General features: G+C 51.0%; 9 protein-coding genes and 1 pseudogene across 10 annotated transcripts, besides 1 other annotated feature; 5 read left to right on the top strand and 5 right to left on the bottom strand.

Moving 5' to 3' along the window:
* Window positions 1-96: 96 nt before the first annotated feature.
* On the bottom strand, window positions 97-2080 carry NCS57_01325100 (FAD-binding PCMH-type domain-containing protein; the record flags this gene model as incomplete). The annotated part of the gene is made up of 6 exons (XM_053062896.1): window positions 97-124; window positions 179-216; window positions 271-575; window positions 625-1242; window positions 1301-1703; window positions 1760-2080. 6 exons carry the CDS (start codon window positions 2078-2080, stop codon window positions 97-99), a joined length of 1713 nt encoding a protein of 570 aa, XP_052907791.1.
* A 612-nt stretch (window positions 2081-2692) lies between these two features.
* On the top strand, window positions 2693-4375 carry NCS57_01325200 (MFS domain-containing protein; the record flags this gene model as incomplete). The annotated part of the gene is made up of 3 exons (XM_053062897.1): window positions 2693-3197; window positions 3265-3692; window positions 3743-4375. 3 exons carry the CDS (start codon window positions 2693-2695, stop codon window positions 4373-4375), a joined length of 1566 nt encoding a protein of 521 aa, XP_052907792.1.
* Window positions 4376-4596: 221 nt separating this feature from the next.
* Window positions 4597-6785, bottom strand: NCS57_01325300 (annotated as a pseudogene). The gene is made up of 2 exons: window positions 5809-6785; window positions 4597-5755 (listed from the first exon to the last, which is right to left on the bottom strand).
* Window positions 4597-6785: a sequence feature.
* A 1302-nt stretch (window positions 6786-8087) lies between these two features.
* Window positions 8088-9089, bottom strand: NCS57_01325400 (uncharacterized protein; the record flags this gene model as incomplete). Its single annotated transcript, XM_053062898.1, has 1 exon — window positions 8088-9089. One exon carries the CDS (start codon window positions 9087-9089, stop codon window positions 8088-8090), a length of 1002 nt encoding a protein of 333 aa, XP_052907793.1.
* Window positions 9090-10277: 1188 nt separating this feature from the next.
* NCS57_01325500 (Carbonic anhydrase) lies at window positions 10278-10985 on the top strand (the record flags this gene model as incomplete). Its single annotated transcript, XM_053062899.1, has 4 exons — window positions 10278-10375; window positions 10431-10608; window positions 10663-10878; window positions 10965-10985. 4 exons carry the CDS (start codon window positions 10278-10280, stop codon window positions 10983-10985), a joined length of 513 nt encoding a protein of 170 aa, XP_052907794.1.
* A 149-nt stretch (window positions 10986-11134) lies between these two features.
* Window positions 11135-12649, bottom strand: NCS57_01325600 (uncharacterized protein; the record flags this gene model as incomplete). The annotated part of the gene is made up of 6 exons (XM_053062900.1): window positions 11135-11229; window positions 11281-11409; window positions 11457-11850; window positions 11898-12037; window positions 12099-12271; window positions 12324-12649. 6 exons carry the CDS (start codon window positions 12647-12649, stop codon window positions 11135-11137), a joined length of 1257 nt encoding a protein of 418 aa, XP_052907795.1.
* Window positions 12650-13056: 407 nt separating this feature from the next.
* Window positions 13057-15470, top strand: NCS57_01325700 (uncharacterized protein; the record flags this gene model as incomplete). The annotated part of the gene is made up of 9 exons (XM_053062901.1): window positions 13057-13123; window positions 13171-13381; window positions 13432-13745; window positions 13802-14033; window positions 14093-14165; window positions 14212-14282; window positions 14334-14731; window positions 14778-15228; window positions 15278-15470. The coding sequence occupies 9 exons, from the start codon at window positions 13057-13059 to the stop codon at window positions 15468-15470; spliced, it is 2010 nt and encodes a 669-aa protein (XP_052907796.1).
* A 2358-nt stretch (window positions 15471-17828) lies between these two features.
* NCS57_01325800 (uncharacterized protein) lies at window positions 17829-18997 on the top strand (the record flags this gene model as incomplete). The annotated part of the gene is made up of 3 exons (XM_053062902.1): window positions 17829-18095; window positions 18159-18646; window positions 18697-18997. The coding sequence occupies exons 1-3, from the start codon at window positions 17844-17846 to the stop codon at window positions 18995-18997; spliced, it is 1041 nt and encodes a 346-aa protein (XP_052907797.1). The 5' UTR covers window positions 17829-17843.
* Window positions 18998-22295: 3298 nt separating this feature from the next.
* NCS57_01325900 (uncharacterized protein) lies at window positions 22296-22863 on the top strand (the record flags this gene model as incomplete). The annotated part of the gene is made up of 2 exons (XM_053062903.1): window positions 22296-22651; window positions 22701-22863. The coding sequence occupies 2 exons, from the start codon at window positions 22296-22298 to the stop codon at window positions 22861-22863; spliced, it is 519 nt and encodes a 172-aa protein (XP_052907798.1).
* Window positions 22864-23507: 644 nt separating this feature from the next.
* NCS57_01326000 (uncharacterized protein) lies at window positions 23508-25297 on the bottom strand (the record flags this gene model as incomplete). The annotated part of the gene is made up of 4 exons (XM_053062904.1): window positions 23508-23549; window positions 23600-23744; window positions 23802-24351; window positions 24457-25297. 4 exons carry the CDS (start codon window positions 25295-25297, stop codon window positions 23508-23510), a joined length of 1578 nt encoding a protein of 525 aa, XP_052907799.1.
* Window positions 25298-25314: the final 17 nt, after the last annotated feature.

A 25314-nucleotide genomic window follows, 5' to 3' on the forward strand; every position in this document is an offset into this window, starting at 1 on the left:
TCCATAGTTAACCAAGGTACCACCCTGTTTGACCACTGGATCGATTCCCATAGTCCCTATTGTAGGACTGGAAAGAAACATCTCAAAGGCACGTTACTATCTGTTGAACACTTTGCCTGGGTTCCTAATCACTGGTAGTCAGTACGCAGGGCATGAAAGGGGGGATCAAACAACTCACATAATCCAGTAGGGATCCAACACTCCTTTCAAAAGTTTCTAGTGGGATGGTCAATAAAACAGTTGAAGGTCTGCACGGACAACACGACTTACCATGACCTGGATAGTGTCTTGACCAACCTCTTGCAACAAGGCATCCTTTTTCCCAATGCCAACTCCGTGCTCTCCTGTGCAAGTGCCTTCCATCTCGAGCGCGCGCTTGACCATGGTCTTTACCGCCATCTTGGCCCTCTCAGCCTCTTGAGGGTCCGTCTTGTTGTATGTGATGTTCTCGTGGAAGTTGCTGTCACCGATGTGTCCTTTGACGCAGGCTTTCAGGCCAAGAGAAGCGGCGTGGGCTTTGCTGTCTTCGATGATGTCGGCTAGTCTACTCAGCGGAACGGCCACATCGGTATTCCCTAGTGATGTGTTAGATCCTGTTTCAGTCAAGTGGATGGGAGGTCTTACACATCTCTTCGCCATCCTGCCGCATCGCCAACAGAGAGTAGAGCGACTCTTTCCTCGCCGACCACAGCATCTTCTGCTCATGCTCATCTCGTGCGAACTCGAAGGCAAGGGGACTATACGGCTTCATGATCTCGCGGACCGTCCTGATGTTGTCGTCAACTGTTCCCTTCGTGCCCGAGAACTTGAGAAACAGTGTTGGCGTCTCCTTCCAAACGCGTGGTCGTGTTGCACCGCCCTCGTTGACGATTCTCATCTGTGTTTCGTCCATGAGCTCGACAGCTGCTACTTGAACACCTCTCCGGATAATGTCGGCAGCGGCGGAAACAGCGCCCCTCAAGTCGTCGAAAGGGACCACCGCCACGGAGAAATGGTCTGGTACAGCAGCGAGCTTGAGGGTCGCTTCCGTGACGATGCCAAGAGTCCCCTCAGATCCTACGATGAGGCCATTCAGGTTGTATCCTGCGCTGCATTTGCGGGGACGGCGTCGAGTCTTGACGACACTCCCGTCAGCGAGAACCACGGTCATGTTGATGACCCAATCCCGCATGGTTCCGTAGCGAACAGCGTTGGTGCCAGAACAATTGGTGCCAATCATGCCTCCGATCTTGGCACTTGGAGCTACAAAACAGATCAGTCCCGAGCAAGGAAATACTGCCAGGACGAGAGTTGAACTTACCAGGATCAATCGGGAACCACAGTCCTGTTCCCTGCTTGGCAAGCTCATGGTTCAGATCCGTCCAGCAGACACTCGGTTGCACAACAACGTCCATATCCTCCTTGTTAAGCTTCACTATGCTGTCCATGTACGCAAAGTCTATGCTTACGCCCCCAAAGGGAGCGCTGATGTGTCCCTCAACCGAGCTGCCTCCGGAGAACGGGATGATGGGAACCTTCCACTTGTGGCAGATGCGGGCAATACCACTGACATGTTCGGTACTTCGCGGATAGGCCACAGCAACTGGGAGAGTATCGACGTTTACTGAAGACCATTCCGAATAGCCGTGTGCGAGGAGGTCGTCTGAATCTGTCGAGATGATGCCGTCGACGTCGCTAAACAGGGATTGTATCTCCTCAATAGCCTGTAATCCTCGACATTAGCGCTGTCGGCCTGTCCACACTTGGAGGAAGAGGTCACCTTTTCCATGTCCTTTAAAGAAGCATAGTTAACTTGTGGCAGTCTGCGCTCGTCTAGAATTGGAGCTGCTGCTGCGTTGCTCTTTGTTAGTGTTGACGCGCCATAGCCTAGCGCGGCTGCTATGGCCATCGACACGACAACCCCAAAACCGCTAATGCCTTGAGGCTTGCTAGCATGTGTTGACGAGCTTGGGCCATTGTTCTCTGGTCGAGCTGCTTGGGACAAGCTCCGTCTTAGGGACTTGGGAGATGTTGAGGGGATGCGGCGAGACACTCGAAGATGTCGCAAAGAGGACGCCAAGATGGTTGATCGTGGTATCATGATGAAAGCAATCGTAGCGCCCGCTGGTGATTGTGCGCTGGTTGTATGGTTCATCGGTTGGCTATATGTAGTTCCATATAGCCGACTTCCCGCCCATACTCCAACCCCGGAGAGGGCCGCCAAGTCATGTACCATTCCCGACCATTAGATCCGAAAGATAGAAGCCCTTCGATATCGGTGAAATGCTTGACAAACGCCGACGACACATCCAGGGACCCCCGGATGCGACATCCGAGGGCTACTCCAGTCTACCAGCCCCCATGGGGAGCGGGCGCCGTGCCCGAAGGCCGCAAGGTTCAGCTGACGATGACTTTTCCCCGCGTTTACCCCATGTTCCGAGGTCGATCTAACCTTCCTAGATAAGGTATTCCGGGGTTAGCTGTGGGGGAAAATAAAGGATCGCATCATGGGGGAAGGGAAGTTGGAGGCGTTCTAGACCAACACATCTAGGCTCTCGGACGTGACACCCGAGGGCGTCTCCATGATGAACGAAAGACTAAGTTAAACGATATACGATACGTATATTAAACGAGATAGCTCCCTTTTACAATTGCCACCAACTGCTCATTCTCAACCCATTCTTCTCATCATCTCTACACTCTCATCTTGACCATGTCCGTCGACGCTGCCGAAAAGCAGAGGCAGAGCCTTGATCCTGCTTCGAAGCAGTGCGAAGCCATCAACAATGATGAGCTTTACAATATCGACCCCGAACAGGCCAAGAAGGTTGTTCGGAAGTTGGACTGCGTCATTATGCCTCTGATGGCCCTTGTCTACTTCTTTCAGTGCAAGTCTCACGCTGGAATCCTGCAAAGTGGCAATGCTGACCTTTATCAACTTGCAGATCTCGACAAACAATCCATCAACCAGGCCGCCATCTTTGGACTCCGCGACGACCTCCACCTCACCGGAGAGCAGTTCTCCTGGGCCGTCTCCCTCTTCTACCTCGGCCAGCTCTGCTCGGAATACCCTGCGGCTTACCTTCTCTCTCGACTACCGATTACCCTCTATGTGGGCTGCACTATTGTCGTCTGGGGTGGCGTCAACATGGCCATGGCTGCGTGTCAGACCTTCCAGGGACTGGCAGCTGCGAGATTCTTTCTAGGGTTTACTGAAGGTATTTCCTCCGTCGACTACAACGGCCGTCGAGAGCACGGGTTAATCAATACTCACTCACGCTACAGGAACCGTTTCTCCCGCCTTCATCATCATCACATCGAACTGGTACGTGAAGAGGGAGCACCCAATCCGCGTGGCGACATGGGTCTCCATGAACGGTGTCTCCCAGATTATCGGCGCCCTCATGATGTACGGAATCGGACAGTCCAACATTTCTCTTGCTCCGTGGCGCACGTTGTTCATCATCTGCGGTGGCTTGACATCCTTGGTGGGCGTCCTTTTTATCTTCATGATGCCGCGGGATACTTCTACGGCCTGGTTCTTGAACGAGTCTGAGAGAGAGATTGCTACTCAGAGACTGGCTGTTGACCGAGCGACTCGCGATCGGGCCGAGTTCAACAAGAAGCAGGTCAAGGAGGCTCTGCTGTCGCCTATGACATGGATCTACATGATGATGGGTTTGTGCATCACCTTGACCACTCCCATCATGAAGGTGAGTCGAATCAAGCCCTTTCTGGGTATTGTGATGCTAAAAGTTGGCAGTTCAGCGCCAGTGTCATCAACGGCTTCGGTTACAGCAAGCTCCACACAATGCTCGTCGGAATGCCAGCAGGAGCTTGCAACACAGCAACAGTCTGGATCGGTGCTCTCGTCCCACGAATGTTCCCCGGAACCCGAACCTACACCGCCATCGGCCTCTGCTTTGTCCCTCTTCTTGGCGCTGTCCTGCTCATGAGTCTACCTCGTGAGGGCGCCGAATGGGGCATCGTCGTGTCCACTTGGTTGGGCGGTTGCTCGTCAGCACTGCTCAGTAGCTCAGCTAGCATCATTGCCAGTAACGTCAAGGGGAACACAAAGAAGAGCGTCGTATCTGTCGCATTCTTCATCGCTTATTGCGTAGGGTGCATTGTCAGCCCTTTCGCCTGGACCTCAAAGGACGCACCCCGCTATACCAAAGGCTGCATCTTGAGCTTGTCATCCATGATTGGTCTCATCATCACCTACATCGTATTTACTATTGTTGTCAAGCGCAAGAACGCAAGCCGAGATGCCAAGGCGGCAGATGGGCAGGTTCAATATGTGGTCGAAGGCTTGGGAGGCAGTCAGCAGGCTGGTGTGTCGACCGACTCAGATCTCACCGATGTGCAGGATAAGGGCTTCAGGTACACCATCTAAGACGTGGAGAAGGACTCAAAGACTTGCGAGTGGTTAATCTTGATAAGCCATTGTATATTCTTTTCTCTATCCCAGTTACATGTTCATCGTGTTCTTACATAGTCGAAACCACCTCGGTTCCTCTTACGCGACTCTTACATCTATGCATATCCTATCGCACAGTCATCGTCTCGTTCTCCCCGCGAAGACGAGGCAGCTCACAGCAGCTCCCTTCCACTAACTTGATTGTAGCCTCCCTGCATTCTCTGTCCATATCTCTGTGCTATGTTGGGCCCGCTAGGAATCACTTCCATGAGAACCGCACCAGACTCGTCTTTCGGATATCTCCCGTGATACTCGTCATAGCCGCGAGGCATGGCGGCATCCCCAACAAAAGTTGAATTGGAACCGGGCCCAGCCCAGACTGGCAGTGGAAGCCCATCAATACCCACGTTCCTCACGTCTACATCCCCCGATGGCTGGTCATGGGGATCTAGTAAGGGAACATCCTCGTTTCCTCGTTTCCAGCCCTGAACACCTGCTCCTTCTGCTGCCATACGCTGGAGCTGTAGGTGTCCATATGACTTCCACGTCAAAACATCATCTTGCCGCTTGCGCCACCAGATCATTGTGCGCAAGACGAGTGACGGAAGGATAATGGACAAGCCGCCAAGCACAGCGAGCGCAATGAAACCCGCTTTGTGTAGGTTTTTAAACTCGAGGCTGTGGATCTTTTGAGACGAGCATACGTAATCCATCAAATCCTTCCTTTTCTGTACGATCCATGTAGTATTATCCCTCATGCCAGGGTTGTCCGGATCCTGCGGGCCCAGGGCAACCTTGACGACGCCGAGCTGGACTTTGGCAAGCCCGATCATGAACCAATACTCAACCTCGCGTATCCATTGATCGTTTGGCAGGGGATTCTGTACACCGTGACGTAGGCCGGGATACTTTTTTGCCCTGAGGGCCTCTGTGCGAAGATTCTCTATGACCATGTCGATCCCACCGGCTTGGTGCATGGCCCACTGGATTGGGGCGAAAGCAGCGACTTGCTTCATCGATAGCTGGCCGATAAACGTCATGTTGGAGGTGGCATCGCCGTAACTCGCGAGTGTGGTCCACTCATCCGATCCAGCCTTCGCGAACTGGTATTGGTCGATACAGCCAATAGCTGTGACGGGGTTATCGGGCCAGTAATGGTTAGGCAACAAGTCTTTCTGGCGTTGCTTGGTAGCTGAAAAGAATGGATCGGTACAAGGGCCGTCATTTTTAACCATGGGAACTGCGTTGTTGTTGAAGAAGACGACAGTAAGGTCGGCGTCATCTCGGCGCAGCTCAGGGATTGGCTTGAAAAGCTGCAGATAGGAAGCGTTACCTACCATACGGCTATAGAAGCCCCTATAAAGAATTAGAAACCCTGTTGAAATATTCGTATTGGATGGGTACTGTACGTGAGAGTATATGAAGTCTCGGCGACAAATTCCTGCAGGTTGCTCACGCCATAGGTGTAGTTAGTGGCAGCCGTGGGACCAAAATAGATGCCCGTGAAGTTTTCACCCGTCAGACGTTCGTTGACCATGCTGAACTTTTGAACATTGAGGGGTGAGCATGTCGTGGAGCGCCGAAACTTGACTCTCTCCGCTGGCGGGGCATTGATACCAAAGTCCTCGTGAGAATCCAACTCGTCCGTCTTGATGGTGATAGCAGGGTGCTTGTCCCCCTTTGTTCTGGGCAAACACACGCTCTCATCGAATGGGCATGACACGTTTACCACTCTAATGATGGGCAGTCGACGGTTGGGAAGAAACTGATCGCAGAGAGCTGAGTCGGCATCAGTCTCGTAGCAGTTGTCGACGTATGAGGCAGCCTCCAGCGTATGCTGCGCCACTACCGTGTACGCAGCTACCCTATCTCCTTCCAGGTCTGGCTCCCAAAAACCGCATTTGGGGCTTTGTATCAGTACTTGATTCCCCTGATTATCCAACATCTCCATGGCGGTGATGAAAGGTAGGGCAATAAGGAAGAAGCCAAAGCTGACAAGAGCAAGAACAACAATTGGCAGGGTGCTCTTCATAACGTTGGGACTGCTGCCCCATGCAAGCCACAGCTTTAGAAATGACAATCCAATTGCGACATCGCTGGTGCCGTTCCGGAGGATGGTCTGTTTCTGGTGATATAAACCGTCAAAGGCGGAGCCTGCTTGTTTTTGTCGCATGCGCCGGTTCAGCTGGAAGATAAAATAGGCGATCAGGGTCCATAGCCCAGCGGCGACAAATACCAGGAAGATACCAATAAAGATGCTGAGAAGCTCAGCGTCATCCTTGAGCATGGTGATCTGGCCACCCGTCGGCGCATTCTTGTCCCAATTTCTCCATCCTCCCCTGTGGACGAGTTCAGGCTTGACGTATAGATTCGATATCGATGCCATTGTTGGTTCATAGGGATGAAAAGAAACACAACTCGTGCGGCGATTAGGTTTTGTATCTGCCCCCCTCGGCCCCGTGTTAACCCCGAGCCTGGTGATCGACGTGGGCCCAGCCAACATGAGCCTCTTTTTTTTAAGTCCAGAGCCTCATCTCATGTAATGGTTGCTCCGATCGCCGACTTTTTCAGGGCTGAGTTTCGAGACCAGATCCTTGTAACTCCGCAGAATAAAGGGGGGCTTCAGCTCGCAAAGAACAGCTTGTTTCGTTTAGCGAAGACTGGATGAATCAAACCTGAGCTTTTGATGCATGGACCAGCACAGCCTACCTAAGCTGGGCGAAGAAGCTAGATTCTAGAATGCCAACCCCTGCATCCCTCCATACACTCCGTACCACGAGAGGAAATATGAGTTGAGAAGGAGGGAATGATCATCACGACATTGGTATGCATTACATATTACCCGCCCCGCTATTTAATATGCTCCTTTGAGGCCTCCTATTAGCAAATCCTCAGTCCGCATTCCCTCGGCGGGCAGCTGAAGAACTCCTGCATCACCAGTGGAGGCTCCTTGGGTGCGTCGGGGCTTGTGACTGTTTTAAGCAATAAGCTCTTTCCCTTCTCGCAGCCTGATCTCCCCAAAGAAGATGAGCTGTCCTCTAGGAATGATGTTCAACCAGGAACCAGGCCCTAACTTGGAGGGATCATGCTTGTGGTGGAGTTGGTGGGATCCACCAGTTTTGAGATCAAATAAGACGAGATTTTATTCTGCTGCCTTGAGATCAGCGGGTGAGAGTTTGACAGATTTGGCCAAAATAATGTCACTCAATATTGGTGATCCAGTGAGTATGCTTTCGTGAGGTGATCTTCACAGAGGCAGTTCTCAGGCATCCGAGACATCCATGGAACGGGTCGCCTTGAAGCAGTAACAGAAGCAACGAATTCGGAATGCTCTGCCTCAGTGACTTCCTTGTCCAGGGCTTCAACTATTCTGGCCAGTGCAAAAGGCTCCAGACAAGCCTAGAGCATGGGTTCTCATTAGCCGCTCAAGGCACTCGAGGACATTGCGATTGCAGCCCCGCTTGTTTACTCTAACGAGACAATCGTTAGGCTCGCATCAGTAGCTGTAAAAATGAACGTCATGCCTTTTGGTTCAAACTATCTACGGAGTACATCGTTAACAAAGCTAACTCTAGCTCGGCAAGATGTCCTCAAGGACTGCCACCGGGAAATGTATTTTCTCAACCTATCTTCTTTATGACAAGCAAAACATCCTCAGCGTTGCTGTAGCCCATCAAATAATCCCTTCCTACATGTCGAAAGTATCTGCCTTTCCATACTCCCAAAGAGTGCCCTCCTTCATGGCAGCCATCATCCACTCACGACACGCATGGTCTGTTCTCACAAACTGCTTGCCGAACATGGGCACTGAAAACTTCACGGCAGACACGAGACCATGTGGGTCATGTGTATTCGCGTCCGTCTCATCGATCAACGACGGCGTGAACTCGTGATCCGCAAGCACAATACTCATCGGCCTCGCCAGCTTCGGGTCGCCTCCGGTCTCGAGCCGCCAGTGCTGTCCAATGGCCTCCTTGAAGTTCCATCTCTGTATTCTATACAGACGGGGCCGGGCTATCACCATGTGTTCAAGGTGTCTTGCTCTGGCCACACGGTACCATAGGTCCTCCTCAGCGAGGTCCACCTGGAAGCCCGCCAGGCTTCGCAGTTTCGGCCATCGTTCCCAGATGCCCAAGTCATTCGTCCAAAAGTCCACGGTGCGCAGACCTCCCACCGTCACAAATTCCTCGACGTTGCTGAGGGCACCAAGTCCATCGAATAGGCCTTGGCCAAGGTGCGGGTCAAGCTCATTCTCCTGGGCGAACCTGGGAGCTGGCAGCTCCAAGATCAGTCGGCGTACTGAGCCGCCAAGCTCAAAGAGCACCTTGCGGATGAGCGACCCCAGCAATGCCGACTCTTGAGGAGCCGGGGTACAAACGCCCAGGTAAAGAGACGAGGTGTTTTCGAGGGGTATGATTGGCGGTAGATTCGTGCTGGGGGTAGATGTCTTGGCGAAGGACAAGCAGTTCCAGAACTTCTGGATCCTTTTGTGGCTGTCCAAGTAGACGCAATGCTGCCTTAATAGCCGAGTCGCAGTCCCATAGGTCGCGCGACAGACCTGTGACCAGGCGACAAGTAGTTGGACCTCTGGTAGCGATACATCGACTATCGCGTGGAGATTTGTGATCGACAACGAAGCTTCCACAATTTGCAGAATAAGCTCGACGGGGAGACGAGGCTGGTGCGTCATCTTGGCTGATGTGCCGCGTAATCTCAAGCTCTCGAAAACTCGGGCTTTTGTATCTTGGCTATTCTTTGCTGCCTGAAGAGTTTGGGTCTTAGTTCTAGGCTGCAAGAATCGACACGGAAAGGGTGGTTGTCTGATAGCCCAAATGGAGGAATGAGGGCATCACATCCCTGTTAGGCAGCCACGTTTTCCCCTCGTTGTCTAGTCAACAGGAGTAATCATCATCAAGGGGATGATCAACATACCTTGATATTTCGTTAAAAATCCTTACAAATCCCTTCTCGTTTATTTAAAGGATTTTTGTTGCACTATGTCATTGATGACTTCTTCTACTTTGTCTTTTCATCCTTCGCACCCCGTTCCAAGTCAAGGTGTTGAGCCTCCAGCTTGCCCTTTAACCGATATCAGGTAGCCTAAATTCAAGCACCTTATAACTAGCTGCCTCGCCACAAGCATCCTAGCAGAGGGATTTCAGTTCCCCTTTTGAACTGACCATCACGAAACCTACTCTAGTCTCATGATGTTTTCAAAATCTTCTCCCAGCGTTTGCCAAGTCCGCGTGGAATGCGAATACCCTATACCAGCGGTGGTAGCTAGGGGGGTTAGACAAAGGACATTGTAATTTTGCCATTTACTGAGTATGGTGGATTCTCGATTTTTTATTCGTGACGCTGAATTAGGTGTGTCCGGCTTGAAAATAAGGCGTTAGGGTTAGACGTATTCGTGGTTTAAAGGAAGCCATAGTTATGAAGAGACCCTAAATATCTTGCTCCTCATCTTCAAACTAAGACCAATCGTCAATAAGCCCGTAACCTTGCTCTATGATTGTGGACCTATGCTACTATTTGGTGAACAAAAGAGCTAGGGTAAATGGTATCGTTCGGGGAACAAGCTGAGAGATGAGGTACCCCGGAAGCAAGATATTGGCCTCAAAGAATCCCGCGGAGAATTGAGCCGGGAGCTGAGACTTCGATCGCTTCTAATTACCTATCGCAGCAGGTTACGGTGGGTGACGAATCCTGCCAAATTGCGAAGCGTGATCCAAAATGACGACTATCGATGCTATCCCGCATTCAGCCCATCCCCACCTCCCTTGAATGTTTGACGCGGAACTGCTCATTCATAAAGTGAGGCGACTCTCAGGCTCGGCTACTTTCATTTCCAAGCCAGTTGTTTCCTGTCCCTCTAACCATGTCTTTTATCCGATCCGTCATCCCTGAATTTGAGGCCGCGAATCAGAAATATGCGGCCCAGTTCAACAAAGGCGACCTGCCTCTCCCACCAGGACGGTAAGGGATTCACGCCTAATCGGCCGTCTGATCAATCTAATTGGGCTTTATTTAGCAAAGTGGCGGTCGTAGCATGCATGGATGCTCGTCTCGACCCTGCCAAAGTGCTTGGACTCCAGGAGGGCGATGCCCATGTCATTCGAAATGCCGGCGGCCGTACCATTGATGCAATCCGGTCCCTCGTGATCTCGCAGCAACTCCTTGGCACACGGGAAATTGTTATCGTCCACCATGTAAGAGATCAAAATGCATTCAGATCGCCACAGGAGACGCTAACAGGCGGTTAGACTGACTGCGGTATGCTGACATTTTCTGATGTCGAGCTCAAGGAGAAGATCCGGGATGAGTTAAAAGAGGACGCAGAACATATTGCCTTTTTGCCATTTGGAGATTTGAGGAAAAGTGTTCTGGATGATATTGCCATTGTAAAGAAGAACCCCCTGTTGCTCGACGTTCCTATTACGGGATACATCTACGATGTCAAGACTGGCAAGATTGAGAAGGTAGAGTAGCGCGAAAGATCAATTGCGCAGTAAGACTTTAGAACGAGATATGATTCAACAACTTTCATTACTAACGTCCCCAATAGTCTGTGCCAGGGGAGAAATAAGCTCTGTGGTTGAGAGCCTGTCTGTTCGGATATACACAGCTAGCTAAATCCGGACTTGTCACCCAAAGATAAACTGACTCAAATGTGCAACGTTAAAATTCCCTACTGACTCGTCATTCTTAATTACCCGCAACCCATGGATCCCCAGTCTAAGTGTACCAGCTCGGTTCAGGGATTTCCCCCAACAAGGCCCAGCTGCCCACTTCACGGAACTTGTAAGCGATTGGGTCGTGGAGAGAGTGGACTAGACGTCATTTTAGCGCCGTACAGCGAATATCCAACGGTTCCCACTTACGGCGAGTGTTGCGCCAGAACCTGTCAAAGCCGTACTTTGACAGGCCGGATGAGGCGCCGGTGAGCTCAAAGAACTTGCTACTCACCGTAATGGCGGCTTCGATTGCAGTTGCTTTTGATGCTGCTACCTCTGCTTCGGGTTAGTGAATATGCAATGACAAGGGAGGATCTACTCACGGACTGCAATCTCGCCACGTGCTTCCTGGGTGAGCTCCTCTCTTGGAGCATGGATGAGCTTCGATATGCGCTCAGCCGTGCGGTCAACGAGGGCCTCGGCTGCCCAAAGCGACGCTTGTAAGCGTCCGTAGCCTTCCCGGATATACCACTCGTCTGTGGCCTTGGCCTTGTCGTCCCCGCCGTATGGCCAAGCTCGAGTGCGAGTGCGGGTGTACTCGGTGGCAGCCTCAAGAGCTCCAATACCGACACCGACGTGCACAGCTGCAAATTGAAGCTGTACTGGCGGGAGAATGAAGTCGTGGTATGCGTCTCGGGGTGTGAGCTCCTTGTTTTCATAGCCGGCAATGTGCTCCCAGGAGACACGCACGTTTCGGATGACACACCCTCCGGATTCCTGAAGCCCATTAGTTTAAATCTCACAAGTAGCCGAGTTAGACTCACCGTTAGGCGTTGTCCGATAACGTCCCAGTCGCCCTTGAACGAGATCCCAGGGTCCTTTGTGGAGACGTAGGCAAAAACATGGGTCTTTGCTTCATCCTCAAGGACCCCCTCCAAGACGGTCACGTCACTGATAACGCCCCCTGCATTGCGGAGAAGGAAGGATTTAGCACCGGAAATATCGGTCAGAGCTAGAAAACGCACCGGTGGAGAAGAACTTGTCGCCGTTGAAGACAAGCGAGTCCCCCTCATCCCGAGCAATCATGTCGGCGTTGCGAGGGTTGACGGCACCGCCAAGATAATAGTTGCCTTCGGTGAACTCCCGGAGCCAGCGGCGCGCCTGCAGGGGCGTTCCGAGGATTTGGGAACTCCAGAACCTTTTCCGCGTCAGTGACATCTCACGGGATAGCTTGAAGATGCAGGTCATACCATGAGTAGTGGTTGCCAATTAAGTGGCCGATGCTTCCATCAGCCTTGGCGATCTCTGTGGTCACCTTGTATGAAGTCTGCCAGGTCTCTCCTCCACCGCCAAACTCGCGGGGACCGAGAAGGTTGACGAGACCAGCGTCCTTGAGGAGCTGGACTTCAGCAAAGGGAGTCTTGCCGGCAGCATCTCGCTCAGCTGCATCGAGCTTGAGAATGGCTGCCACTTCTCTGGCGCGCTTGACCCATCCTGAAGGCGTATCCGGCTTGGGCTCTTCCTCCCACCGCTTGTTGGCCTGGATGCGAGCCTGCTCGGCTTTGAAACTCTGCATGGTGAGGGGTTTTTTTGTCGAATGTGTGTGTTACTGTATCAGAGGGGGAGAAGGCGTCTCTGGTTGGGTGCGAGGCGAAGTGGTGTGCTACCAAAGGCTGATGATGGGGGGTTTTATAGACGAGATGATTCGTCTATCTCGACGGCCTGTCGACAGGGAAATATTTCCGCCTCACAGGGATCTGGCGGAGGTAGTACGGATGAGTTGGATGAATATCCTTGGTGTTTCGCCATTGAGCTGAGCTGTCACGCCTTTGCAGCTATTTGATGCCCGCGCTTGTTTGATCCACCGTGAAGTGGGATAACCTCGTGGCTCATGCATGGATTTAAGACGTTGGTCTCTCCGAGACTTACTGAATCCCCTCTTGCAGATCATCCTTGGGCTCTCGGCTGTTCAACGACTACACGATGTCTGAGACAGGAATATTCCCAATTTTCGATTCCGGCGCGGGATATGGAATCATCGTGGGACTAGGTAGGACTCCAACTTCATCACTTACCCCCCTGCTAAGACCTGTGTAGGCGGCATCTTTGCCATCCTCATGAGTCTCACGACTTTTGCTCTCAAGCGATATTTCTCTGAGGTTCAAGACTCTGAGATGTATCTGACTGCAAAGCGCTCCATTAAAGCTGGTCTTATAGCATCATCTGTCGTGTCCTCGTGGACGCTGAGCGCTACGCTTCTTACGTCGACAACGTTTGGGTACTCGTATGGCATCGCGTCCACATTCTGGTATGAGATAACACTGGGCCCTGTCCTTCAACATAGACTGACTGGGGTAGGTACGGAGCCGGGTGTTCAGTTCCCATCCTAACATTCGCTGTCCTCGCCATTGAGCTCAAGAGAAAGGCGCCAAACGCACACACCTTCCTAGAACTGGTCAAGCACCGCTACGGAGCTCCCGGTCACATCGTGTTGGCTGTCTACTCTCTGATCTACCAGATATTCATTGCAGTAAACCTTCTGGTCGGCGGAGCTGATGTTTTCCATCTGGTGACTGGCATGAACAAGATTGCTGTGTGCTTCCTGTTTCCCTTGGGAGTCTGCATCTACACTTTGTTCGGTGGTATCAAAGCTACCTTTCTCACAGAGTGGGGTGTGTATAACTCAATGCCTCTTCATATTGTGTTGGTCTTGCTCACACTGCTATAGTGCACACTGTCATCATCTACATTATCATGCTCGCATCAATGTTCGTCATGTACGCAACCTCGGATCATGTCGGATCACCCGGAAGGATGTGGGAGCTTCTCAAAGACGCGTCAGAGATCCGCCCTGTTGAGGGTAATGCCGGGGGAGAACTGTTGACCATGCGGAGCTTTTACGGCGGCCTGGTCGGTCTCATCTTCTTGGGCGGCGGCTTTTCTGCGACTGTAGACTCCCAGTAAGCATTTATCCTCTTCAATCAATTCTGCGCAGGAGGCATGCTAATAAGAAACCCAGACTGTTCCAAAAAGCTATTGCTGCTGATCCCAAGTCAACGGTCGCGGGATACCTCTTGGGATCCCTCTGCTGGGTATGTGAGTTGGTTTTGCTCTCGTTCTTGACTGACAGCAAAACAGTTTAGTATCCCCTTTTGTATCGCAACTACCTTTGGTCTTGGAGGCGCTGCTTTGGAATACACCACCTCCTGGTAAGTGATGTCATGTTGTGGAGGCCGCGCTCAACTGATGCTTATTTTCAGGCCTACGTATCCGACTCCCTTGTCACCAGCTGAGATCAACTCGGCTTTGGTCATGCCATATACGGCATACACAATCATGGGCAAAGGTGGCGTTGTAGCCGTGCTTCTCATGGTCTTCCAGGCCATCACAAGCGCCATGAGTTCAGGTGAGATTTCAAGTTGGAGACGCAACCATCAAGGTCTAATGGGAGTAGAAACCGTCGCCGTAACCAGCTTGGTCACATATGACTTTTACCGTTCATACGTCAACCCAGAGGCGACTGGAGAGAGACTAGTTTTTATCTCCCACATTGCAGTTGTCAGCTTCGGCTTGTTGACTGCATGTGTTGCTGTGGGCCTTACCTACGCAGGTTTCTCTGTCACCTTTATCGTAACGGCCATTGGAATTCTCATTGATGGTATGCCATCCCAAAACTTTGACACTACACTTCTGACGAATGATAGGTGCTGTGATTCCCAGTGCCTGCACGCTTTTCTGGAAAAAGCAGAGCAAGTACGCTATCGTTCTGGTACCAATCATCAGCTCCCTGGCCAGCATTTCAACCTGGATTGGCGTAGCATACCACAAACACGGGACGGTCACTATCGCGACGCTGTCTGATTTCATACCGACAGTGGCTGGCAACATGCTAGCATTGACTGCGCCCATCATCCTAACGCCACTCATCACGTACCTCAAGCCTGAGAACTACGACTTTGAAAAGTTCAAAGAGCTCCAGCAGGTTGATGACTCTGGTTTTGACGTCAAGGCCCAAACGGAGGGTGTTGCAGTCAAGACTGCCCAAGAGAGAACAGAGGCCGAGTTGGTGAACCTCCAAGGCATCGAGAAGGAGCTCTACGTCGCACGGAACTATGCACTTGGCGCTGCCTTGTTCATTGCTGTTTCTCTGACCATGTAAGATTTGATGCATTCAACGTCAAGGAAAAGTTCTAACCTGGTATAGTCTATGGCCGATCCCCATGTATGGAACGTCTTATGTCTTTAGCAAACCCTTCTTCACCGGCTGGATTGTGGTTACTTTTATTTGGGCCTTCTTCGGAGCCATTGTTGTGACGCTTCTACCCATTGTAGAGAGCCGAAGGGAGATTTACCTCTTCTTCCGTGCTGTTATTACAAGGAGATCAGCATCGGGATGAGTAGACAGCTCGACGAAGCGATCATGTAAAGAGATCCATCTCTCATTTCGTGGATACAGTAGGATATCAACGGCTCAGTCTCTTGATGTTAAAAATGCGCACGTTACTTAATAATTTGTCACTGGTTCCACCCACGACAATGCACCTCCTTCTCCATGTCTGAGCGCGATGGAGAGCCCTTGCGCCATGGCACGCGAGTCAAGAGAATATTAGATACGTATTACATAAAGCAGTGGAAGGGAATAGCATATTCTACTCCAAGGGGGCCTGGATGTAGAATAAAGGAAGATGACAAGATGAATCTCTTGGTCATGGTTGAATTGATAGTTTCGGACCCCGACAACACTGAGATGCTAATTTCAATTTCCCTGGGCCCAGTGGTGAGGTAATTACCTCAAATATGGCTCTCTTAATTGACAAAGCAATATTTGCTCGTGATTGGAACTCAGAGTTCTTAATCCAAGTGAGGTGTGATAGTTTTCGAAGCGATGGTGACTCGAAGTCATGTTTAACCAAGCTGGGAGAAATAGGTAGGAATATCCGGCGTCAGTGCCCCTAAAGAAAATCCCTGCCAGGTAGAATTTGCCACAAGAACGACTTCTCCTGGGCCTTATTTATATGCCCTAGCCTGAGAATCGACCGTCTCCTCTTCCGTCTTCCCCGCTTGGAGTGTGTATCCACTGAGGGTCTCGCAACGGCTGGCCCAGACGCAAACATGGGGTCGAGTGGAGGATGCGGGTGAATGAGTCGTCGCTCGGACACAGCCCACCTCCTCATTCCAATCACCTCGACAAGCGGCTTGTTGTTTCCCATCTCCTATCTCTCCCGAAAGCTCAGAGCAAGTCTACTAGATAAGGCCCACGAAAGTGAACCACTTGGAAACTTGCCCGGTGCATCGACTATTTGAGAGCTGGAACGCCAGTCATCGTCGAGCCTCAATAAGCCTCGTGCTAAACGGCCCAGACCACGCTAAAGAGAGAACAGATTCAGAACCCGAGTGCGTGCTAAATTATTCAGCGGCACTTGAGACAGGACCCCTGCCAAGCTAGAGTGTAATTACGGAGGTATCCGTTCAAGGTCCGACGAGTTGGTTGACACACGTGTGTTGGTGGCATGTGGCATGTTGTCAGGTTCAGCTGACGGGTTCAAGCTCCTCTTTGAGCGCCAGGAGCGCAAACAGCGGCTCTTTCGAGACAGGGACAAGCCCTTGGCGCAACAGCTAGCGCAAGCCACTGTCGCGACGCCTGCAGCGCGCTTGGTTGCTCTGATGTCGCTGGTGACGAAGAGGGCTGCGTCCGTTCAGTTCGCCGACGGCTCCCTATCCCCCCTTGGGCAAGTCTAAACACCCATGAGACGCGTGACAATAGCCTTCTTGACGGTGGATGCGAAGAAACGGTTATTCTGCGGCAGAGATCTGTCTCAGATCGGCCCCGAGTCAGTCGCAGACGAATTTCCGTGACAGGAGCAGTTAACCTTCCGGCGAATGTTCGAGATTGGGCCTAGTGCTGGTCTAGGGCATTCGTGTCGCGCCCGTTCTCGCCAACCAACGACCGCTAGAGCATGGCAGTGATAATTCACTGCCCAATACGCGTATGCTCTCGTGAAGTGGGTTGGTCGCGGTCCCGCAGGCTAGACTGGACTCGACCACCTCCGATGATGGTCTTTGGGGGCCAAAATAACACCGGAATCGTGTGGTGCGAGTCACAGCCAAATGTTGTCCATGTTTTTTTTTACCCCAGGTGGTCCAAGTCCTTCCCCGACCTCTCCACTGATCATCAACATGCTTTCCCCAGGCTCTCCACTGATCTCCAGGTCGTAAAAAGCAAAGATGATGTCGTATTTGAAGCTTGACAGGAATCCGATTCAGCCTTATCAACAGAACCATGCATATCGCACTTAAAACCCTGATGACCTGCATGGCTCGATTTGTCATTTCCTGTGGCTTATCGGCCAACCCGTAGCTCCAAGCAGACTTGGCCGTCACGGCAAACGACTCAAGCAAAAAAGCCACGGTCGTTACGACGGGGGGCACGGCCAATAGCCAGGCCTCGATCCAGGGGTCCAGCCCAGAGCTGAGTCGGCAATCGAAATAGCCTCCCCTCCACACCCGCATCCTTTCCCCAGGCCAAGGTTCCTGGAGCCGGCGTCAGACAGGGAGCCTGTTTGGCCCACATCGGAACTTCCCCGTCGAACCATGTGCATTCAACGAGCCTGGGGCGTTAGATAATTGGGTGAACTACCGACACAGCTCAGGATGCCCCTGAAGGGAACTGCATCGTCCCGGGGCAGATACTTGTATTTGACGGGTCCGCCCACTGTCTCGGCTCGAGCGGTTCGCCTCATTCCTTTGCAGCACGGAACGGCCAGCGAAAAATGTCGACAACCACAGCAGTACCCGAGTTCTTTGAACTCAGCTGGTCGATCCTCTTCACCGTCTGCATGGGAAATGTCTTCTTTGGCTTTCTCGTTTGTGGTATTACGAGGTTCACCCCTCTGGCGCTGGTGCCCATCATCACATCTGCAGCTGGAGCCATCGCAAATGGTCTCTGTTACTACGCCAACTATGGGAACCACCCACCTATTCCCACAGCCGTGACCTCGACTCTTGGGGATATCCTCTGGCCGGTATGAGCATTGGTGTCGACACTTGGATAAGACATGATGAACTGACACTTTTCACGTCATCAGATTCAAGAAGTGGGATTGCTTGGGTACAGCTACATGATCCTTCAGCAGCTTCTAACAGGAAGCCGTCGGCGAGCATTCCAGGGATTGTTCTGGAGTTTCATCGGAGTCATCGTCGTGGTCCGTGTTGTCATCATCGTCTTCAGGGTGCAGTACATCCTGCACGGCAACGCGAGTCATCTCGTCACCGTCAACTACGTCCACATCGGATACTTTGGCTCCATCGCAATTCTTGAGTGCATCAGCGCCTATTTTCTCATCACGACTCTGGTTGCCGCTGAGCGTGCATCTCTTCAAGCCGCGCTGCGAGTTGGTCTCTTCAGATATTTGGCGCGAAGCACAGAAATTCGAGTGGCTCTTCTTGCAGTCCAGGGTGTTTTCCGAACGGTTACCCATGCCATCAAGACTCCAGGACAGCAGGTCAGCAACATTGGAAGCCAGCTTGATCGATTCGCCTACGCCCTCCTCTGTCTCTTTCCTGTCGTCTTATAGTAAGTATTGATCTCATCTTCAACTTGTCCATGAACTGACCGTCATGAAGCATCGATTTGCTGGCGTCCAAACTCAAGTCAGGAAACGGCGGATCATCATCCTACACTGGGGCCAATGGCAAGACCCAGTCCAGGAATCGACAAGAAGCCTCGGCCAGGGTGATCACCATCGACAGGAAGGGGGGCGAGGAGGCAGTGTATGAATCAAGGATAACTACTCGGAGACACAGTTCGCAGGAGTGCATCATGGAGACGGAGTCTTTCGGAACAGGACCATCTGATGTTCCACTTGAGGAATTAGATGTCACTGCTCATACAAATGATCGGCGACATAGTCGGGGTGGACCTTGAAAGGATTGATATGTTGATTCCCTGTATTACTAGCCAAGCGAACACGTTTGTGTAGATAGCCACATTAATATTTTCTTAATCTGTTCAACCGACATTCCCAAGTTTCTCTCTCCAATAACTTCGAAGACGACTCTCGACTCAGTTTATGTAGCTCCATGATGAATCATGCCGTCATCTATGCAGATCTTGAGGAGGGCAGGGCAACGATATCTTATCAGAAGCACCTACTGATAGATTACATCAAGCATAACGGTCAATAACATGTTCTTCGTTAATTTCATGGACCAGCAAGGAGATATTTCGGCAGCCCACTGTGTTCATATGAAAGTGAGATGACATATACATAACTTGAGCACAGAACGACAATACACTGCCTCGCCACGGAATGGCATAGCAGTGAGCACGGCAGAAAGGAGTGTCAAGTTTCTAAAGAAGGAATGACTATTTGCCTAAACGAACGTCCTTACATATCCAGCCTCCCCCGTTTCACCAAGGGTCCCTGGTGTTAAAGGTCCAAGGTCAGTCCTCGTCTCGATCGGTCAGGGCCTCAGACCCTCCACACATGCACTCCAAGTGTTGCAGGGTTCCCGGGCCACAATAGATTTAAATGCAGCCGCAAATATCCTGGCAGGCAAGAATGCAGCTGAGGTTGCCAAATGGGTCTGGGGTGATGCACCAGTCCAGGTAGCACTGCTCATAGCACTTTCTGTCGCAGGCCTGAAGACGTGTTTCAGCTGAGGAGAGAGCTATTTTCTGTTAGTGATGCAGCCTTCTTTTGTGATGTTCGAAGAGAGAACTTGCCTGCATTAAAGTCTGCCTCAGTAGGCAGAGCCGTACCAGTGACAGCCAAGGTGGCGAGGATGGTGACAAGAGTAAACTTCATGTTGATTGAAGACTGAAAATAGGTGCTTTGTGGTTGGGATTCTGAATAGAGAGGAGGTATGATAGCTTGCCGGTGCTTGCTATTCCTTGCTGGTGAGTGAGTGAGAGACAAAGTCATCAGAGGTCTTAGGTCTTTTATAGTTTATTTTCTTGTCCGATCTTGTTTTCTCGTCATGTTCTTCTTCACAGCCCTGAGTTGTTTTCTCCTTGTCCTCTGTTTCTTCCTGAGCTTACTTTTGTCTTGGCCTTCCTTGGCTAATCATCTATAGCTATGCATCCTCCACACTCCCCCACAACTCAATCTTCCCATCTCTACACAATCCACCAAGATTCCCCGCATAGTTCTTAATTTCCACAAATGAGACAGGACTGACTCTCTGCATCACGGCAGGCAAGCTTACATGTTTTGTTACCTCACTATTAGCTATGGTTAGTGTGACCTTTAAAAGCTTCTTGCCTTCCCCTTTCAGCACCACCGCCCCCATGATCATCAGGCATCGACGCAATGCCAAGATCCCCCACGGCGATTATCTCTCCATTAGTAAGTGGTCTCTTTTCTCCTCAGGTCATGAGTACATACCGCATACATACCAAAGACTGGGCAGCGGTTTAAACAATGCGGGAAGCTCTTTAGGATCGACCTAGAGCGTCCACGATTGGAGCGATGAGCCGCTGCCAGGCCCGACCCGCGACGGCCCGGTTGCGGCACGACTGGTGAGAGACGTTCCAATACTACGTAAGCCCTAGTCGACTGCCGCGATACCTGTTTAACCGAGACAGGGGTTTCTCCTCGCACTGCTAGCCAAAAGAAGAACACAAATGCTGGCCCAGCAGCATTGAGCTCATCAACAACGCGGCGGTGCCCAGCTGGCACATAGGCACCTCACAAGGGCTTCCATAAACTCCAGCAAGAGCAAGGTCATTAGCAGCAGGCTGTTCAGCGGTTGCGCATTAGACTCCGTCAATGCCATTTTATGGACTTAGCGAAACCTCAAAAAGAAGCCACCGGCCACAATGACCAAAAAGATAGTCAATCTCGACACCGTGACTATAGGCGACCTCTTACGTTTGCCTACGTGTTCAACAGAAACGGGTTCAAACAGTCAAGGGGCATCTACCAAGGTTTGATGCGGCCGACGTTATGGCCGACGCCAAGATGCCAAGATGTTAAACCGCTTCATCATATTGGTGATTGAATTAACCATCGTTGCCACCAATGAGCAGGCGAGGGCCAGGTTGTCTCTAGCCCTCGTGCCTTGCTTAATTATCGCGCACTTGAGCATTCCTGAGGCTGCTGTGCCGTTTATTTGACGAGGCGGTTTCCAACGGGGATAAGCCGGCCGTGCTGGTTTATGGTGAGTAGGCGAAGGCGAGAACGAAAGGCGAGGCGAGGGCGAAGACGAGGGTAAGGTTGATGTACGGTTAGGTGGTTTGGGTAGAATGCATCACGTCTAGCAGTGTCTCAACCATAGTTCGACATCGCCGTGATCTTGATCGCCGAGGTAGGTAAGATTGAAAGCAACTATACCTTGACCTTAGTGAACTGCCTGGAGCTTCTTGTATCGATTACGTTATGCCCTCTTCCAGAGCTTGGCTTCAGTCTTTGACAACTATTTCGTCTGATAATGAATCTTGGATGTACCTCGTAACCAAACAACGAATCTAGATGGTACTTGCTAGGCCGAACATATCGTCGTAATGAAACGCGACAACAGTCTTGGAACAGATAAGAGGTGTCCCTAATATACTGGACTAAGGGCAGATATCAGATGTCATCATTCCATCTATCAATTCACAACCAGCTCATCATAGTGTCGGATCCATGAGATTCGGTTGAAGCATCTATCTTAGCAAATATGGCGACTTCGGAACTGCATGGCAATACCCTACCGGGAAACCTATCAACGAATGGGTACTTTTTGGAAAATTCCACTCTTGATTAGGAATCAACCCAATAAATCGGAGAAAAATTAGAAACACGAAACCCCAGGGGCATCATTACACCACGTACCTGCGGATGGCGTGATGACAGCTGCGTCAACCCCACATCACGACATCATCACGACATGCCTCACCTCGGCACTGAATAAGGAAAAAGACGGGGTATTCGTCATATCCCGCAGCGATTGCAACTGTAATTTTCGTTTATTCGCTCTCTTTCCGACTCCAAATTGGGCTCACCGCTATCGTCCGGCATCGGCTCGTCGGCTACGAGATGCAAAGCCACGATTACACAATCAAGAGAATTAGTAATTATGAATAGGAAATGTCTCATCTGTATGGGGCATAATTGACTTGGAGGGGGATATATAAGTTGCATCTTTGCATACCTCTCAACTCCTCAGACAACAATCAACAACCGACTCCGCAGCCTCCACAACTCAACAACTCACCAAAACACCTAACCTCCATCAAAATGGCCGGCACATCTCTCTACGATCTCATTATCCCTACCTTTATCAAGGGTCTTACTACCTACGACCACGTCCTCGCCAAGGCCCAGGAGTACGCCAAGGAGAAGGGCATCAACGTCGATGAGTTCCTCGAGGCCCGTCTCGTCGAGGATCAGCTTCCTCTGAGCTTCCAGGTCCAGAACACCAGCAAGGTTGTCCAGATCACTGTTGGTCGTCTGACTGGCGTTGAGCCCACACTGCTTGAGAACACTGAGAAGACCGTTGCTGAGCTCCGCACACGAGTGCAGAAGACTCTGGAGCTGGTCAAGGCTGTCAAGCCTGAGGATGTGAACTCTCGAGAGGAGGCCCTGATTGATCTGTGAGTTTTCTCAATCTTCTTTCTTAGAACTATCCTAACACGCCTATAGTCCCTGGGCTGGCAAGACCCACCAAGTCACAGTTAAGCACGCCGTCCTCACCCACGGCCAGACCAACTTCTTCTTCCACCTCGTCACTGGCTACTCAATCCTCCGAGCCAAGGGAGTCCCCGTTGGAAAGGCCGACTACCTCAGCAGCTTCCTCGGACTGTAAGTAGCCAAAAAGAAAATCTGAATAGACATAGACGAATTAAGAAATACTTAATATCGACCCGCAATGTCGAAGCTCTTGCTTGGTTGAATGTTGAGATTTTGTTTCTATAGTGACGACCGGCTCGCTTGGGCGAGAATTTGAGTATGTTCCCAGCTTAGATAGTCCTTTCCAAGGGTGCCCATTTGCTGGACAAGGCAGCACGAAGGAATGAAGGACAAGGAGAATAGCGTTGGAGTTTTTCTGAACTTAAGACGGTTAAACCCTCTTAAGGTTCTTTCACACTAGGTTCCTAAGTTTGTGGAAGCGGTAGAAGTAACTCACGTATATTCACCAGTCTGACAGCGGGTTTTAAAGCCACCTATTTAGGGATCGCGTTTCGGCGCTCCAAGCTCAACGACCAGGATGTGGAAGCCCTCATTCATACATGTATAAGAGTCTTAGCCTCTTGCAATATAACAACCAGAATAGGTGCATAAGGGAATGTAACATGGAAACAAGTGATCAAATAAATTGAACAAGCACTAGGGCATGGGTCCTGGTAACCTTTCGGAAAACGCCGATTCAATATGTGTGTGCGTGTGTGTGTGATCCCGGCCCTCCTGGTGACACTGCGCTGGCACCTACCTCAGCCTAGGCCCCCTTTCCTACTTCCGTAACCTATCGAACTTGATCAAGCAAGTATTCTCCTATCAAGATGAATCAGAATCAGTTACGAGGCGAGTAAACTTGAATTTACCTGTAGCTTAGGGAATCGCTCATCGTAGAAAACCTCAACCCGAGCGGTGATGCCAGGTGTAGTATTCTCAAATCCCGGAGCAATCGATGTCTGATACTCTCGGTATAGGGCAGCAATGAGAGTCGTCATTTCGGCCATAGCCAAACTACCAGCAGTCAGAGAAGAGGACGACTAAGGATGACATGGGAAGGAATCTGCTTACTGCATGCCAATACACATGCGACCGCCACTCGAAAAGGCCCAAAACCAACGGTTTAGTTCAGTAACATCAGGTCCGAGCCAGCGATCGGGGTTAAATTCCAAAGGGTTTTTGAAAACTTCTGGATTGCGATGCAGAATCCATGGTGAGATGCTAACAACGGTGTCAGCTGGGATGGGGTAGCCGTCAACCACGGATGCAGCGTTGACTGAGCGTGGCTCGGAACTTGGCAGCGGCGCATAGAGCCTCAGTGTCTCCTTGATAATGGCGTGGAGATACGTGCATCGATCACTTTCATCGGCTCTGGGATAGCCATGCTGATTCAGTGATTCTGCAGGAAGCCCAAGGAGCTCATCTCTCAATTTTTCCTGAAATCGTCGATTCTCAGGCAAGGAGAGTGACCAGAGGAGAAACATGAGCGTATCGCTGGTGGTGTCGATTCCAGCAAGAAAATGATCTGCGCACTCGGATGCCGCCTGCATATCGTTCAGCCCATTGGTCTTTTGCGTTTGATGGTGCTGCCAGAGATGGGCGAGGATGGATCTTTCTTTTCCTGTACGACACCGTTATATTAGCCTCTGGTACGAATATGCATGATTGCATGTCTTCTCGGATAGGAATGTCTTGAGAGGGGGGAAACGAATTGAGGGTATTTTACCATTCGTCTTCTGAGAGGGCTTGAAACCTTCTGGATCCGACTGGAAATTCTCGAATGCCTGTAATGCGAACTTCCGAATGCCGGTATACGTAGTTGGCAGCTGCATTGGAAGAATTGGTTTCACCAGTTGGCGCATGAACCCCGTACGAGCGTACATCCATTTCGTGATGGACGGCATATGTACCAAACACCAGGACAACTTGCGGCGAGAAGGATGCATAATGTCGGAGATCAGAGCTCGGTCTGTTTCTGATCCCCGCATGGCAGATGTTGACCCGTGTTTTCCGTAAATAAAAGAGGTGATATTGTCGAGGGAGTAGTAGTGAAGTGTATGGAAGACATCGCTAACGTGGTTTGGCTCACTACCGATGAGTTCCATATACTGTCGCGTCTTCTCCTCGACTAACTGTGTTGTTGGTGCTTTGAGTATAGTAGATTTCGCGTAGGCGTGGGACAAGAGCTTTTTTCGGCTGCCATGCTCTTCTACCGAGTGAAAGCTAAACAAGTTCTGCTCACCGTACACATCAAACATGCGGTAGAAGGCGGTCCTGCCGTATCGGCTCCCGGGGCCGTAGACTGTCTTTAGCGCAGTCAAACTGTTGAATGAAATCTCATTAGGGCCTATGCGGACCGCCGGACCGTATTTCGAGTGCAGCTGTTGAATTGTACGCGTGCGAGTTCCTCTCCAGTCCTCGTAGCCAAGTCGCCACTTGGTGAGGGCGAAGGCTATCGGGCCCGGCACGCGACTGAGAGGGCTAAAAACAAGGGGATCTAGAACAAAATATTTGATGAGAAGAAGGAAAAGGACAGAGAAGGCGACCGTAATAGCGAAAGAAGTCATTGGGACAGAGGCAGGTT

This window comes from Fusarium keratoplasticum, chromosome 11, assembly GCF_025433545.1.
Source record: "Fusarium keratoplasticum isolate Fu6.1 chromosome 11, whole genome shotgun sequence".
Taxonomy (NCBI): domain Eukaryota; kingdom Fungi; phylum Ascomycota; class Sordariomycetes; order Hypocreales; family Nectriaceae; genus Fusarium; species Fusarium keratoplasticum.